Source organism: Sciurus carolinensis, chromosome 13, assembly GCF_902686445.1.
Source record: "Sciurus carolinensis chromosome 13, mSciCar1.2, whole genome shotgun sequence".
NCBI classification, from domain to species: Eukaryota; Metazoa; Chordata; class Mammalia; order Rodentia; family Sciuridae; genus Sciurus; species Sciurus carolinensis.
The window spans coordinates 8,238,469-8,255,985 of NC_062225.1; the positions used below are offsets into that span (position 1 = coordinate 8,238,469).

Below are 17,517 nucleotides of genomic sequence, written 5' to 3' on the forward strand. Positions count from 1 at the left end.
GGCGAAGAAGGCGTAAGCATAGGGAAGAACGCGTCAGAAGGACCCATATCGAAATGCTAAATGAGATTATTTCCCTATTGCAGGTGATTTTATTATCTTTAGGCTCTTAATGATTCCCAGTTTTACAATGAAAACATATTTCTTTTACCACGTTTGCTGCTCTTGTCAATAAACCCAGCAAGAGTCACCTCTAGGTACCGCCTCTCGTTCCTCTTCCCGATCGTCTCTTGGGCCTCAAAGCTCTGGAGCTAACCGATGACACTGGTGACAGTCCCCTTCCCTTCTCCAGACCATCCTTTCTCCTGGCTTTCAAACACTGTGCTCCTTTCTCCCTACCTGCTGATTCTTCCTCCGTCACCCCTCTGGCTCCTCCTGCTCCCACAGACCCCTGCTGGAGCCGAGCACCCGACTCTACCTCTTCTCTAGCCCTTCTTCCTCCCTCCTGACCTCATCCAGTCCGGAGGTGCTGGGCACCAGGTGCATGCGAACACCTCCTGAATCTACACCTGTATCCCAGAGAGCGCCTCTTCCATCTGCTCCACACCTGAAGCTCCAGGCCCCGAGTCTAGTGATCACCCGCACTGAGATGTCAACCAACACCTCAAGCTCAGTGAGTTCAGGCAAATGCTTGGCTCTTCCCCCATTACCTGTCTCATACACAACCCTTCTCATCTTGGTGGAAAGCGTCTTCTTCTGGGATCGCTTAGGTCAAACCTGTCCTCGAGTCCTGTCTGTCCTGTCCTCCACGCTGTTAGCCAATCTTATTTGCTGTTCTCCAAAACACAACCAGGATGCAACCTCCTCGACACGGCTACTCCCCTGGTGGCCCCAGCCCGCTACCATCTCTCCCTGCACAGCTGCAACGACCCGCCAGTTGATCTCCTGCTTCTGCCCTGTCCTGTTAGGTGATTCCTGACCCAACGGCCAGACGGAGACTTTCAATACCCAGGTCGGGTCGTGACAGTCCTGTCGAGGCCTGTCAGGGGTTCTCCGTTGTCACTCGCAAAGTCCGTAGGCCTCCTCCAGGCCTCACACGCTCCCACTTTCCCCCGTGAGCTCCTCTCCAGCTCGCTGCTTCCTGGCTGCCCAGGGCGAGGAGGCTGCTTCCACTTCTGCCCAGCTCAGGCCGCACACTCCCCTCTACCCAGCACGTCCTCCCTTCCTCATCTTCCTGGCTCCCTCCTCATGTCCTTCCCTCACGTCTCCTTGAGCACATTTGGCACCTCAGGGAAGACCAACTACCGCCCTCAATTCTGCAACCCATTCCCTACCCTGCAGCCCCTTTGCCCTGCCTGCTTCCTCCTCTCTCCAGAATATGTACCACAAATTACGGAAGGGCTTGAAGTCAGAACCGTAAACCAGCAATGGAGCCCGGCCGCGGTGAGCCAGGAAGGCTGTTCTTACGACTCATGCTCAGATGCACGTCAGTGTCTATCTGGAACAGGGGGGCCTGACCCGCGTGGGTGCTGCCCAGGGGACACGGTGAAGACCCAGGCCACTGGAACTCACCGTCGAAGCTGGACAACTGCGAAACAGCCATCAACCCGCCGTCTCAGAGGCACGAGTGAACCGAGAAGCGTGACGTATAGAAAGGCTGGTTTGCAGGCCCACCTCAGGAGGGGTCAGAGCCATCAAGGGCGGGAAGGCATCCCCAAGAGGCTGCTAGGTCCCCTGTCACCGTGGGGCTTGAGCACGTGGGGACCAGCCACGCAGGGGAATCCAACACGCTAGGGGCAAGTGCAGGAGACCGGCCATGGCCGATGCTGGGGTCTCCAAGACCTCCAAGAACAGAGGCGGGCAGGGAGAAGACTGAGCTCCAGCTACTGTCAGGACTCACGGGAGCAGAATGTGTGCATTTTTCTGTTTCTGCTTCTGTCACACAGGTAAGGGGTGACTGTCAACTGAGTACGAGAAGCACGTCGTCGAAGGATGTGTGGATGCAAACACCGAGAGGCTGGCCGTGGCTGCAAAGGCCGTGCCTGTGAGACAGCAAGGCAGCGGAGCTCGGGGTCCAAGCGTGGGTCACGCAGGCCTGCGCTAGGAAACAAAGCCTTCCACGGACAGAACGAACGGGAGCCAGGGTGGGCAGGGCTGGCGCAGCGCGGACAGGCGCTCAACAGGGCCCAGGGACACGGGGCCTCTGGGAACTCTGCGTCCCGCGGTCTGGAATCCATGAAAACTGAACTCACGGGGCAGGGAACTTGAGAACGCGGACCCTCCCTCACTCCCCTCCCCCCACATTCCTTCACTCCGACTCCCACCCTGGAACAGGACCATCTGCGGGGACGCTGCACTCAGGCCCTCAAGCCAGGACTCCTGCTCATGCAGCACATGACGTCCCCCGGAGCGCTGCCTGGCCAGCGTCTGTCCCAGGCCGGCATGGAGCTCCTAGATCAACCTCACATGTGCTGCGCCTAGGAACCTCGGTAAACATGGTTCCATCTCTGCAACAGCAGCTATGAATTACACGCTGGAAGCGTCTGGCTCCTTTCTTCCCAGGCAAGGTCTGGCAGGGATTTCCGCAGCCCCAACATGAGGGGTCGGTGCGTGGAGGGGAGCGACTTCTCTCACTCTTATTCTTAAATTAATTAACCCACTCGTTAAGTATCTACAGAGCACAAACCAAGCACCAGGCACAGGTAGAGACGCTTCCCTAAACCAAGGGCGAAAACAGCATGATACAAAAATCCTGCCCGTGGAAATGACACTGTGGTGACAGTCATCTGCTTCAATTTCCAGGTGCCAAGCTGTCAACTGTCTGGGGTTGGGCGCTTCAGAAGGTAAATGCAAAGCCAATACAGCTACTGTCCATTTCCACGTGTCACCTGTCACATAAGGAACCTGAGGCCTGGAGACGTATTTGCTCCAGTGATAACAAGGATTACGTTATTATTATGGGTTTTACTGAGTGCTCACGGTGCGTCGGACACTTTCATAGGATGCTGTCAATAGATGCTATCATGATTCCATGTCGCAGATGACCTTGGGGTAACTAAGGCACAAGGTCATCTGTCCAGGAAGTGGAGTGGGAGTTAAACTGAGACCCTTGGGCCCCGTGTCAGCACCCCTCACTCTAGGATTGGGCCAACGCTATATAAAGATGGTCCCAGACAGCATGGATCCTGTAAGCACACTGGCCCTGCCGCCTGACCTTCGGTCACCCCAGAACACCTGCAAAGTGTCCAGGGGTGGTGAGTAGGCCTCTCATCACATGTGCAGCTATGGAAGGGGATCTACAAATAGCACCAGAGAGACCCTACTTCTATCCACTATAAAGGTATTGCTAATGCTGCCTAATCATGTGGAGATAAGTGATTCCGCTGCTCAGCCCAATTGAACACACTATTTAATACGCAGGGCTTCAAAAGATCTGTTTCAATGAGTCACTCTAAATACTTACTCTCAAACCTGTAAACATTTTGCCTCAACCCAAATCTTGTTGATTCTGTATTTTATGTAGTTGATAGTAAAGCTTGCCCGATTGTATTCCCCTGTAGATAATAAGAGTGCAGAAAAAAAAAAAAAAAAAAAAACAAATACACAGAGAAAGAGAGCCAGTGAGATCCCAGACGGGGGATTAAAACTCTCAGGAGGGGCTCAGTGTGAAGGAGGGAGAATCAGGTCACCTGGGCTTTGTTATCTTAATCCAGGACATCCTTAGCCTTGTTAGTTCCTAACACACACACACACACACACAACCACTCCCAATAACACATTCTTTTTTTACGTTTTGTTTATTTTACTTTGTAACACTAACGTAGCTAAAATTTACAGAAAGCTTATTATGCCATCACTGCGCTAAGCACATGACAAACTTGACCTCTTTTTACTCCCCTGCCCAGTAACTCTGCCAAACAGGTATCCACTTCCTCCACTCCTCACACAAGGCCCAGAGGAGTGAAGACTACTTGCTGCCAATCACCTGCTGACAGAGGGCAGACCCAGGATTTGAACCCAGTTTTCGCAGGTCTAGGGCCGTGTGCCATCTCGTCCCTGTGTATCTGAGAGACTGCGCGTGATTTCCAACCAAGGAAAGGTAAAATACAAAATGAGGGGCTTTCTCTCCCAAGAGTGGAGTGACAGCCTTCTCCCGCGCTCCTGATGAGCCCGGGGTTGGGCGTGAACATGTGTAAGGTTGCGGTTTAAGACAAAGGAGCCCTGCAGGGTGTCTAGATGCTTTCCAGGGAGCAAGCTTTACAAGAACTGAGAAACCCCACAGGGAAAATACAGCCGGCTTGCTAATAACCTCCCTGGGGGTCCCTGCTCCCCTTGGCTTTATGCTACAAATCTGAAGGAGGCCCAGGCCCAAGGGGCAGGAAAAGGACACCAGCACCTTCACACAAAAGGACACATTTTAATACACTTTCTTCGGATTTTTCAATCGAGGGTTATAGAAACCAAAGTCATTTTATGTTATGAAGTGCCTTACCTTTGAAGGCCCTGCTGGCGGAACATAAAAGGGTTAAAAAACATGGAAACATTTCCAGAGGCGGCCTCCATTGGGACCTTGAGGATGACCCAGCCACCGTGTGGAAAGCCAGCGCTTCCATCCAGTCCCTGAGAGCCAAGTGTGAGTCTCTGCCCTCCCGAGCGAAGGCAGGACAAGTCCCCACATCCTCACGGAGAGGAGGGAGTGGGGCACTCTGGGGCAGGACCAAGCACAAAGCATGATGGCCTGTGCCGGCCCCCAGCCACACTGGCCCACCGTCAGCCACAAGTGACAGAGGGTGCAGGCGGGGGTGAAGGGAAGGACGGGGGCATGACAGAAAGGGAAACTGAGGCTCCAGGCTGGACACCTTACTGCTCACTCCAGGACAATCTGACGGGCACACTGTGAGCCGAAAACATTCCGCGTCTCAAGTGTAATTAAGAAATTCCGACTGGCATGAACCCGTGATGCACACGTCGCCTTGCAAATGCCTTTTTGTGCGACAGGCTGGTGCCGACTTTGATTTGGAAGAAATCCATTTTCATACAAAGGTAACCAAGAGTGACAGGAAATAGGAAGCCTACATCATTTATCTTCTGTGAACTCAAAAAAAAAAAAAAAAAAAAATCAGTTAATTGCTTTTCTAGGAAGCTATTTTGTGGAATCAGGGTGCTTCGCTTTTCTCCTCTCACCCACGGCAGAGACGGCGGTTCTTTGAAGGCCCACCGCGGAAAGGCTCTGATTGATCGATGCATCTTAAAGTACTTAATTATGTACTTTGATAAATAAAATTCTGACCAGCCCCAAATGGTTACTCTGTTCTTACCAACCCCTACCAAAACCCCTCGCATGCGGTCTGTGGATCGATCCTCAGATTCAGGTTTCTTTCCTGGTCAACTACGCGCAGGCAGCAGGGTTTCCTCTGCCCCCTGGCTTTTCGAGTGTGTTCTGTTCCCAGCCAGCAAAGCCCTTGGCAATATTAGATTCAGAGCAGTGATATTTATTAAATTAATGACAAACAGAGATGAAGCCTTGCAGGCTTCAGAAAGCCAAGGCTTGAAGCTGTCAGACAGAACGGCGGCACAGCGCGAGACACCCACATCTTGCAGCACAAGTTCTGCATGTTAGGCTTCTCCACAGTCATGCCCTATTTTTTTCACCTGATGTATAAATGTGTGTTTTAAAGTTTTACCAAGGTTGAGGTGAACAGGAAGCGCTTTTTCAAATCCCCAATGATCATTTTAGTGATAATTCCTTATCATCCCCTGAGCCAAAGACAGACCTTGAAGCCAACCAACCACACTCAAGCTTCAGGGTCCCCCATGTCTGGGGGGCTCCTAGCAGTGTGTTAGCACAGTTCTGTGTTTTGTAAAAACCACAAGTGCAAGATATTTATCTGTTGGGTTCTTTTTTTCCTAAAGAGAACACCTTGAGACTGTAATGAATTTGGGGTCCCCAAAACATATTTCCACCCCTCTAGGTGAAGAATCCCCAAGGTCTAGATCTGGACTTGTATATTTGTGAGGGGCAAAACTGACTGACTTCAGTTGGAAATAAAATTTACTGGTCTCTGTCCTAGAATGTTCTAGAATACATGTTCCAGCCATTTGTAAAATCCCCTGTCTCCCACCTCACAACAGACAACTTTCCAAGTAACACTCCAGGGGAGGCTCACTTAATGAGGGTCGGCCTCGAGAATAAGAGTCTGAGCTGTAACAACAAAAATATGTTTTTCATTAAACCCAAAACTGAGCTGAGAAAAACCAGCCACGAGGCAGGTGTATCAGTTCAAGAATTCTCTCGAGGCCTTTAACTTCCACATCAAATTGCACTGGATTTTCCTCCACTAATTACCTATTATTGGAAGACTAAAGAATTATAACAAATAATTTGCCATGGCAGCAGACAGACGGCAGATGTTGGAAGGGAAAGGACGAAGAGCTTATGAAGTGTAAAATTGGGCTAAAGAGATTCAGAAATTCTCCATGTTTAAAAATAACATTTTTCCACTACGGGGATGATGAAGGTGAGGGAATTTTCCTAGGGCTAGAAGGCCCATTTTAAACCTAGTTTGGACTGTAAGTGAGAGAAACTGCAAATTAAAAGCTAAGTGCTAGAGTCTAATTTATTCAACTCGTATAGATAGATATCCGGAAGGCAGAGATCACATTTTGATATTTTTTTTAATTTCTCATATCACAGGGCTCAGGGTTCTGATCTTCCTATGAGGGATGTCCCTACACAGTGCCATACAGTTAATTTTTGGACCCTCTCCCTTGTTTTTACATGATTTTTATCTAATACTTTTCTTTCAGCCTCTATATTCTGCATACGGGATTAAGTCTTGTTGCACAGCAAATACCTTGAAAAAGTGTGGTCAGGGGAAGCAAATTCCGTTCAGGTCATTTTCTGTGTCAATTTCCCTATAAAACACCCTCCCCCCACCACTGGAAGTTAACATCAGAACAAGCCAGGGGACACTTTCATATTGGCGGTATCTGCCCTAATAGGATGAATATTCTTGAAATTGCTTGAACGTTAAGTATACAGGTATGACATTTTTCCCATTGTTTGCCAAAAATTGTTTCACATGTTCCAAAAAATAAAAGCACATATTCCTTCAAAAGTAAAATCTGGCAGATATGATTATTTTGGCTCCTATGCTATCATTATGGATTTTATAGGAATGGCCTACAAATATCGACTGATAAACCTGCAAAAGAGTCCTTGTTACTCTTCTCTTGGAATACTGTCAAAAACACCAAAAAATCCTTGGAGCTTGAAGGGCAGGAGAAGTGAGCTGCAGATACTATTTTGCTGCTCACTGTGAAAAAAAAAGTTCCTTACTTATTGTGACAGTGGACTGATTAAACAGACAAGTGTTTCCAGGTTCAGATCACAGGATTTTCCTAACACAAAAAGCTTTTTACTAAAATGAGGACTACATCCCCCACTCCAGAAAAATACCCTACCTGTTATAACTTTTTTCTACAAATGACACCTCTTTTCTGTCAATGCACACGTGGCCTCTGACATGTTCACTACAGAACGGGAGCGGGTGGCAGGCTGGACGGTCCAGGGTCATCACATGGAGGGGAAATGAAATGCTACCTGTGTAATACTTCCTGTATAAAGCTCTGATTTCTCTCTACATGCCGCTCCAGCTCAGTCTGTGACGACCAAAACCTATACCGTGTGTCATTCCTAATCCAGAAAATGTCCAAGTGATTAATGACATACTCAAAAGGCCTAGGAAACTCTAAAGGTACCTGCAGAAGGCTACACTGGCTATCAAAAAATATTGCCCCCACCTTTTTTGGGGGTGGGTACCAGGATTGAACTCAGGGGCCCTCGACCACTGAGCCTCATCCCCAGCCCTATTTTGCATTTTATTTAGAGACAGAGTCTCATTGAGTTGCTTAGTGCCTCGCCATTGCTGAGGCTGTCTTTGAACTCAAGATCCTCCTGCCTCAGCCTCCCAAACCACTGGGATTACAGATGAGTGCCACCTCACCTGGCCTGTTCCCCATTTTAACTCACTGGGTTCCAAAAAAATGAAAAAAAAAAAAAAACAAACAGATTATTACCTAATAATTTGAAGCTGCTTTGGTAAATTTTAAAAAATCATTTTAACAAGAAGGCAATCATATGGTAAAGGGATCCCTGGTGGCTTAAGTTCATCACCACCATTCAAAGATAGCTGTGCTTTATCTGCAAGTAGAGGTCATTTGACAATGATGACAAAAATCTAAGGGCCTGATGAGTTCAGTTTTATAAGGCGGTATCTCTGTGCATTTCCTCCAGACTCGAAAACATAAATGTTGTAGAAATTACATTTTGCTTCCATTAATTCCTCTAATGAGCACTTTCTAGAATCCATCATAAATGTGTAATCAAAAGAAGTTCCTGGTATACAGGCCACTGAATGTCCTCATTAAAACCTGGGTAAACATCTCCTAGAGACACGGGATATCTGCTCTGAGGCGGCACGCTCATTGCACAAGTGGTCTGCGGGGACTTCTGAGACGGCCGCTCAGAAATGCAACAAGAAATGTCAGAATGTTTGTTTCATTTGGTTATTAAATCTAATTAAGATACAAAGAACATTTTGGTTACACTGTGCCTCCATCTTTAAAGAAGAGTATGTTAAAAAAAAAAAAAAAAAAAAAAAACCACTTAACAGTTCCTAAACATGATGTTCAAGGACTCAGACATTAACTAGTTTCCCACATCATAGCAAAAGAACAACAAAAATACAGTCATATTTCTTCTTCATGAGCTCTTGATGACTATCTCCAATTTGTGATATCATATGAGATGCGTTTCTTCAAAGCAAAACTTCATTTTCCATCCAGATTCACTGTTGAAGTGACTGGTCATTACCTCATCTGCCACCTCGGTCACTGGGCCATTTGCTGGTTTAGAATTTCAATATTCAATGCGTCTATGCCACACATTTTGCAATACAATAAATTAATGCTTTAAAATAAAATCGAAATACAAACCAGAAGACTATGAACTAAAAATACTTTGCTCTGTTCATATATCCATGTAACAACCTAAGATCATTTTTATTATATGACGAGGAGAATTCAGGTAAGAATTCTGATTAACCTGAATGAATCTGAATCTCAAAGATTAGGATATGGGTCAGATATCTGATATATCTGAAATATTCAGCATATTTGATTCTGAATCACTTAAACAAATACTTTAAAAATTATTATGAGTGGGCTGGGGCTGGGGCTCAGTGGCAGAGTGCTCACCTAGCACGTGTGAGGCACAGGGTTCTATCCTCAGCACCACATACAAACAAATAAAGTAAAGGCACTGTGTTCATCTACAACTAAAAAAAAAAAATTATTATGCATTTTCCTTTATGCAGTTTGTCCTGGGACTTTTAAAACTGATAAAAATGTTGAAAGAGATTCTTGACTCTTACATAAAATTTTACCTTCTTACATATTAAAAATTACAGCCTCTGAAGTGCCTTTGTTCCTAGTATATAATATCTCAGTCAACATGAGCTTGTTCACAAAATCCCCTGGACTGGACTGAAGGAGGCATTCCTCGCCACAGACAGAGACGCACACACAGGCCGTATTGGTACTTAAAAAATACCAGTTACGATACATTTGAGACTTGAAGAAATCATTATTACTGTCTGCCTCTCCCTCGGCATTGCTGTAAATCCTACCCCGTGACGTCAGCCACATTACTGACGAAGGACTCCGGCAAGTGGTATTGCCAGGCGTGGCACAGCCACAGGCCTCTTCGGTGGCACGGAAGTGGAATTAAGAGGGGACTCACCTCTCCTTGCTTGGGGACGCTGAACTTGGAGAGCTTGGCTTTGGCTCGGGCTGACTCTGGCTTGCTGGCTGGGACACCCCTGTAGCTTGTGCCATGCACGCCAGCTTCTGTCGACGACTTAAGCTTCGGGGACTCATCGGGAGCCTGGTCTTGGCCATCCATCGGTCGCACGTACGCAGTTGGCTTCTGCTGAAGCAGGCTGGGCTTTGAGGCCAGGGAAGGAGGGAAGTTTTGAACACAGTGCCCACCGCCGCCATGCTTGGCTGCCATGGCAGCAGGCCTCTCCTGGGTCTGTAGTGCCAACTCCACGCCGCACACTTGCTTGGCCCGTGGCTGCTGTCTGCCCACACCGTCTCCAAGCAGGGTCCTCAGAGAGCCCTGTTGTGCTGAGTTGGAAGAAGAAGAGGAAGATGAGGATAGAAGACTCAGCACATGGCGGTTAAGTTTTTTATCACTGTTCTTTGGGTTTGCCGATCTGGGCAAAGCAAGTGCCCTGTGCTCCTGCTTACCTGCCCGCTGTTGGCCCTCAGACGGTGGGTGCCCAGCCTTCTGCCAGCCCATGGTGCCTCTCTTGCTCTGCTGCACAGGGACAGCGGCTGGTGTGGATGATGCAGTGCTACAGACAGAGGAGGGCTGGGTCTGGGCTCTTGAATCTGCAACAAAATGTTCATCGATCTTGTTCACAGGAGCCTGAGGAACCCCTGGTTTGGGGACGCCAACGAGGTGACTCTGATTGGATCTATCGGTTAAAAAGTCTTTCATTTCATCATAATTGCCTAAAGTGTTCTGGATCCGGTTGGACAGCTCATCCCCCTTGTTAGTCTGGAGAAAGAAAAACACATCCGCGCTATTGTTAGAGACAACAGAAACACGGGAAATAACGGACAGGTGTCCTGACGGGGCACAGAACCAGGGCTGCCGCATTCAGGACGAGGGCTGACAGATGAAATCAAAATCCTCAGGGCCTGGGAAGATACCTGTCAGCACTCTGCACCACTCGAGAGACGCAAACCTGTCCTGAATGCCCTCAGGATACACAAAAAGGAATCCGGCCTTGGTATCGGGTAGCTAAACTACATTACCAGGAAATCAGAAAATCTACTATTGCAACTTAACAAAACGGTCTAGATTAGGTCTTTCTAGGATTGGATTTTTCTTTTCTATTTCTGTAGTCCCATGGAAAGCTTTTCTTGAAAATTTAGATTTGGCTCAGAATCGGTCTGCTTCCAATTTCTAAAGAGATAATTATTCTTGTCAGAAATCTAGAGTGGCAGGCAAGAGGAGTCAGGATAAAGCTCAAGGCACATGGGACTAAATGTGCAGGAATTTACCAGCCTCAACTATCACAGTTCCATGCAGACTAAAGTATTAGCAATAGCTGGGGAGATATTTCACTCTGGAATGGAACATATCTGGCCTTTGGTAAAAATAAGAAATAAGTTTTCAGTTTCTTTCTCAGGTGCCCTGACCCTCACCATGAGCCATACACGTCAAATATGGAACCCAATCACTTTTGTAAATAGTGTTTGTTTCCTAAGAGTTTAGGAAACATTAAAAAAAAAAAAAAAAAAAAAAAGGCACTGACTTTGAAAGATCAATGCAGAGATTAAGGTTGTATTATCAATAAAAATCTTAGCAAGTGTCTCTCCATATCAAACACTAGCCACTGAGCTAGACCCCAAGATTTGAAGAGCAAGTTGCAGATGTGGCTGCTGAGGTCTCTTCCCTGGCTGAGCAGGCAGAAATCTGGAGACTGGTCCATCCGTTCTTCAGTCAAGACCACCACCCCAGGGAGTCAGAGCAAGCCGGGCTAAAGCCCAACAACGGAACACGGGCTACCTTGTAGGGCTCGCTGAAGAGAGAGTAACTGGAATGAAATGTGCCACCATCCTGCTGAGCTTCCTGATTTCTTCTTTCTCGTTCCTTCCTCCGTAACGCATTCCTATCGGGCTCATAGACACTGTATCAGGACAGAGACAAGAAAACACACCAAAAAGTTAAAGGGGACAGCCCTGTGCAACATTTGCTTCACGGGGCGATGGCAGCGAGGACATGATCAGATGAAAGCCAGGCTAATGAGGCCGCGTGAATCTGGGAACCTGGTCATTACACTCTTCAGGAGGGACCGTTCCTAGGGGAAGTTCCAACCAGAGCCAGACTCCCCTGCCTGATCCATGAAAGAGGAACCACCTAAGCGCCTTGACCGGAGAGGACTAAGAGTAGGGCAGACGGCAATTAGAGCGAGGTGTAAAGAGGAATTATGAGCGTACTTCCTCTTGGGACACAGCCTGAGTGTTAGATGGGGTGCTCCTGATTGGTTTTTTTGTTTTTTTTTTTTTGTTTTTTTTTCATGGCTGTGTTTCTGTAGTGATTCTTTCATTAACCATCTCCCTGAAGAGCTGCTGAGATCCGTGCTGGGGTGCTGGACACAGCTAAGAGCCTTCTTCTGATCTCTGTCAATCAGTCAAGCCATCAAACGACGATGGAATGGATCCTCCCTTCTGATATATTTGACACTGTGGCTCCTCCTAACTACGGAAAATGTGCCAGGAGGGAGGGGTGCAAGCGACCAAGGGAGGGGACGGGGACTGAATGCTGTGGCGTCATGGAGGAACCTGTCCTTTCAGTTGGGGAAATTAACATCTGTTCTCCCAAAATACAATCATGCAGCAGCCAGACATCAGAAAACTGGAAGAACCAAGGGAGATAAAAACGGGTTCCTTCCTCTAATAAGGAGAAATAGCAGGGCTGATTCAGCTGGTGACGAGGAAGGGACCTGTTCACTGATGGGAAGAAATGCTTTCTGTTCTGGGGCGGGCGGCCTCACTGAATCAAGAAATCTGGCCTCGCCTCGGTGTGGACAACCGAACCAATAGCACCACCCGGAAAAAACCAGCCCATCCCTCAAAACCAGCACTGCCCTCGTATCCTGGCGGAAGCCTGGAACATGAATGACCTCGCTGCCAGGCTGGTCACAGGGCACCCACCTACCAACCAGTTCTGCCCTAACCAGAGACAGGATGATGGAAAAGCCACTCGGCTCCCTATACCTCAGCCTCTTCACGGCAAAGCGGGGGTGTCGACGGCTCTGCTAGGAGGTCTGAGCTGGGAGGTAATTCACTAAAGAGGCTCCGGAAAACTGTAGGTGCTATAAAACCCAGTGTTTGGCTATGAAAATATGATTAAAATAACAGGATATGTGGGTTCTGAGGACGTTATGAAAATTCAAATTATTAAAGCCAAACAGCTACTTTTAGTAACAGAGAGAGTATTTGTGTCACGTAGCTGCAGGGGACATAAGTCACACATCGTCCCCTCGCTGCTGCCCACCGGCCCTGCCTGGTGGCCAGAGCAGGTTTTAAACTCGCTGTCTAAGTGGCGATGCTCGACATGCTTCTGGCAAGGCTACCGCAGCCCCCGAGGCATTTCATTTAAATTTAAAATTAGGGACTGTTAAAATATCCAGAACAGGGAGGCTATTAGCATTTTAATTCATCCTGAGTACATCACCCAAAGTTATGAGGTCCAGGAGCCCAACCAGTGTCCTTCACACCAGGGAGGCTGCCACCTCCGGAGCCTTCCCCCAACTGAGAAGCTCACAGCTCCAATATCAGGGCCACTGAGAACTTTCTAGGGTGACGGTGACTAACCTAAAGAGGCACAGCATGGAAATGACACTCCCATTCACGGAACCAGGCTTCCAGTTCAAAGGAGAGGGAGTGTCCTGACCTGCTGGTGGACCTGTGTCCCACAAAACCCCAGCTTTCACAAACACTCCATGGACTTCAGATGGAGACTGCTCTGGGGACACATGACACACTGTGGATGGGCACGGATGGGAATTCTCCTTTGCATCGCGAACTCCTTTTAGATCAATGTTGGCATCTCCAATCAAACACCTAAGCTGGCGTGCGTCTGGGAGCTCCTCTCTCCACAGCGCGGGAGAAGCCCCGTGGGGCCCAAGGCCACGCTTGCCCCCTAACCAGGTGGAGCCAACAACCAAACACACGAGATGGGTGTGATGTCCCCAGTGGCTGATGCAGGATGGAGCAGGCAGGTGGCCCGAGGATGACTGGTGGCTTCTGAGAAGGCCCCTGCCCCGGGTAGATACCTCCTGCATCTGCTGGCTGATGACTGAAATTCCACCACTAGAGAATCACTCCTCTGGCTTAAGATGTCTTCACCCCTGGAAGAGAAAACACTTTAAACGTGACTAGCCTTGGGTGTCTCGGCCTGCACCCCTTCATCTGAGATTCCCCGAAGGCCAAAGGGAAAGCATGCGAGGTTTAAAGAGGGTTCCAATGGAGGTGCCACGGAAGACAGGGACGAGGGTCAAGCGCAGCAGCGAACTCTGCTTAGCTGCAGGGTGGCTCGGATGTTCAAGCAAAGGCTACGGGAGAAATGCCAAGGGCAACTCAGCAGATACCAGTCCCAACACACTGCCAGGGTCTGCGAGTAGAGAGCATTCCATAACGTGGGAAAGGAGGAGGTGAGGGAGAAGCTTCTCTTTAACTAAGCTGCCCCGCTGCCCAGTCCCTTTAGGCTGAAGATACCCCACAGCCACGGCAGGACGCCCGTCACTGCCAGATAACCTCCTCCTGTCCGGTTCTGCCAGCCTGACCAGCCTGTGGCTTCTGACACAGAATCTCCTGGTAGAAATGCACGTGCCATCTTTTTCCAGGGCTGCCGCGGAGCTGATGCCTTGTCTGCACCCCATCAGGCGGAAGCCAGAAGACCCCAGGACACCCATGCCCACCCCTCCACCGGAGACCAAAGGACACAGGGAGAGAAAGGTCTGGCTTCTCCCCTTCCTCGGCAGGCAACTCGGCATCCGCCCAGCACGGGGCCCTTCCCAAAGGTGGCCCACCCACTCCCTCTCCTTAACTAGAACTGCAACCCCCATGTGTCATTTCAGACCCAGGGAGCTAAAATGTCACTCGCTTGAAGCAAATGCCATTGAGAGAGAGAGAGAGTCGGGACTTCCCACCCTCCGTCTCTCCCTGAGCTTCTGGGGCTTCGGCTTTCCAGCAACACGAAGTGACTGCCAGCAGCAGCCCGGCGGGAGCCCGCGGAGCCACTGATGACAGGCGGGGCTGCAGGGCCTTCCTCTTCATCCCCAGGCATGAAAGCTCAGCCCCCTTCACTCCTCTGCCCTCCGAGCGACGTGAAGACCGCGCCCTGCGCTTCAGAAGCGCAGACACCTTTCCCCTGACGTGCTGCAAGTCGGGTGGGCTTCGCTGGGGAGGCAGGACTTGAGTTCTAGACAATTCCGGTTCCTAGCAGGCCACCATACACGCTGAACTCAGTAAGCACTGCGTGTTCGTTCTGAGCAGTTTCTTTGTTACTAGCAGATGGTAAAATCTCTATCTGCAAAGTCGTTCCTTATTTCTGTAAAAATGACAAGAATCCCATTCCTCAAATGTATATCTCCACATGTATTTATTTATTTTGCACCAAAGTGGAAGCAGCCAACTGCTATTATTTATTATTTATTGCAGATGTGTAACAGTCCCAGAAAATGAACCTTTTAAATCAACTCCTTTTAAAAGACGTATTTATTTTTAGAACCTTTTTTAAAATAGCAAATGAAAACCATGGTAAAAACATTTTGATCATTTCCCACTTATTTTTAAATCTATAAATTGAGGTTTCTTGTGGGGCTTACACCAAAGCCAATTACAGTGGTTAAATGGAAAGAGATATCTAGACATGAAAGCACCATTTCCAAATTTAATCCACTCTTAATCACATGGTAACAACATGAACCTAAATAATAATAATGTCTATGGGTCTGAAGGTTTCTCCTTTCCGCTGAGCTCCAAATAGTTTGTCTCTTAATCATCCTTGCGAAGTCCTGTGGAGAACACAGGGATGATGAGTATTATCTCCAGGTTAACTTTAAAAAAAAAAAAATCAAGAGTTTGATCACAAAATGTCAAAAAGAAGGTCTCATGCAGAAGGAACGGCAGTGTCTAAAGAGGACTTTGCTCAACTCCCCCCAGAGGAGAGGAGCTACCCACAAGCCCACAGCTGCCCGTTTTTCCTAAACTCTGACGCCAGCCTGCCCAGTACTAACCAGCAGTGAACGGGAGCCCCCAGAAGCAAAAGACGGCACGTGAAACAAAAGGGACCCGTTCCCACTCAGCAAGAACGATGAAGAGAATTACGAGTCACGTGTTGGCTGTTAGGATCTTCACAGTCTCCAAACAACAAAAGAAAAATGCAGTCTCTTTCTCCAACACACACACACACGAAGCGCATCCTGAACCTAGGACCGTGGTCTAGAAGACAAGAGTAAACGGAGAAATGACAGATGCTAAAGTTAGCCAGCAAGGGCCGATGGCAACCCCATCTTCATCGAATGCTGCCCACTTGTCAGCCTGCTACAATCTCTCCCTAGGCTGCCCTGCCGAGCCCCACCCTCCAGCGGAGCTCTGGGTAGACCCAGCAGACCCAGCCGGTCAGGAGGAACTGGTTCCTTCCATGTGCAACCTGCTGACATCTGAATGGTGGCTCCAAACTAATGACATTTCCCAGGGAGGAGATTTTAGCTCGGGATATAGGAAGCCAACTGTACCCCTTAGAGAGAATCATCAGTGTTTTGTTCTGATTTTCTAAAAAAAATTTTCCCTCTTACTGTCTGAGGGGCTGGGGATTTGTATTGGTACATTGTCCGTTGCCCTGACAAAATACCTGAGGTTAAGTACTTTATAAAGAAAAGAGGTTATTTAGCTCACAGTTTTGGAGGCTGAAAGTCCAATATTGAGGGATTTTATCTGTTGGCCTCTGGTCGGGGCTCTCTGGCTATATCACCACATGGTAGATGGCATCACGTGGGAGGGTGTGAGAGAGGGAGAAAGTAGTCGCATGGCAAAACAGGAAGCCAGAGGGATTCAGGAGTAAAGGCTGGCCCTTTCTGTAGCAACTAGCTCTCATGGTACCACCCTTTAGAAGGCAGCACCCTTCCCCAGTCACCTGGCACACCCCGCACACTGGCGACCAAGCCAAGTGTTCCAGTCCAGGAACACCTGGGGCACCCACTCAACCCTGCTCAGCCACGGCAGGGTCTAAGAAACAACCCAGTTCAAAGAGATGAGAATCAGCCACCGCTCCCCCACCTTTTGGAGAAAGTTGCCATGTTACCCATGTTGTCTTCAAACATCAGAAATACAATTCGATTTCCTCCGAAAGCATTCCCTGAATGCCACTCTTAGGTGCTGGGGAGACGAGCGGAACCGTGACCAACCGACCCCACTGCTGAGAAGGTAAGAGACAAGGGACAAGGGGACGCGGGGAGGAGGGGAAGGAAGACAGAGGAGAGGCCCCGTCAGTAGCAGTGCGGAACGTGTGCTGCAGAAAGGAGCAGGGGCTTCGAGCTGCGTCTCACGGAAAGCTGGGGTGGAGGAGCCGCAAGGAGGAAGGAGGACTCAAACGCACACGAGGCACAGGTGCTATGAAGGTGGCCTTTGCGAGCAGGGGCGGGGGTGACCTCTGCCCTCCGCAGGCCACCTTACTGCTGTACTGAGCTGGAACCCCACGTTTTAATTTGCGTGTCTTTGGCTTGTCCACTGCAAACCTGTCTCACGGCTTCCCTTATCTCATCTGCTCCCTTCCAGGAAGCAGATCTGGTCTGGAGGGACGAGAGAAGGGCAGACACACAAGAACTCAGAGACTCGCTCCTTCCCTGCAGTCTGCAGGGGGGCGGCCCAGCAGCCGGGCCACAGAGAAGACAAGCTTCTCACACTCGGACCCGAAGGAAGCACTCGCTCCCCCGTCTC

General features: G+C 48.9%; 1 protein-coding gene across 2 annotated transcripts in view; it reads right to left on the reverse strand.

The window, feature by feature from the left end:
- Aff3 (ALF transcription elongation factor 3) overlaps positions 1-17,517 on the reverse strand; it is a 538,593-nt gene that overhangs the window by 398,980 nt on the left and 122,096 nt on the right. For both annotated transcript variants that reach the window (XM_047523038.1, XM_047523040.1), the window contains 4 exons: positions 13,851-13,925; positions 11,579-11,699; positions 10,249-10,561; positions 9,740-10,125 (listed from right to left, as the gene is read on the reverse strand). In XM_047523038.1, coding sequence (XP_047378994.1) covers positions 9,740-10,125; positions 10,249-10,561; positions 11,579-11,699; positions 13,851-13,925 — 895 coding nt within the window. The remainder of the gene's footprint in view (positions 1-9,739; positions 10,126-10,248; positions 10,562-11,578; positions 11,700-13,850; positions 13,926-17,517) is intronic.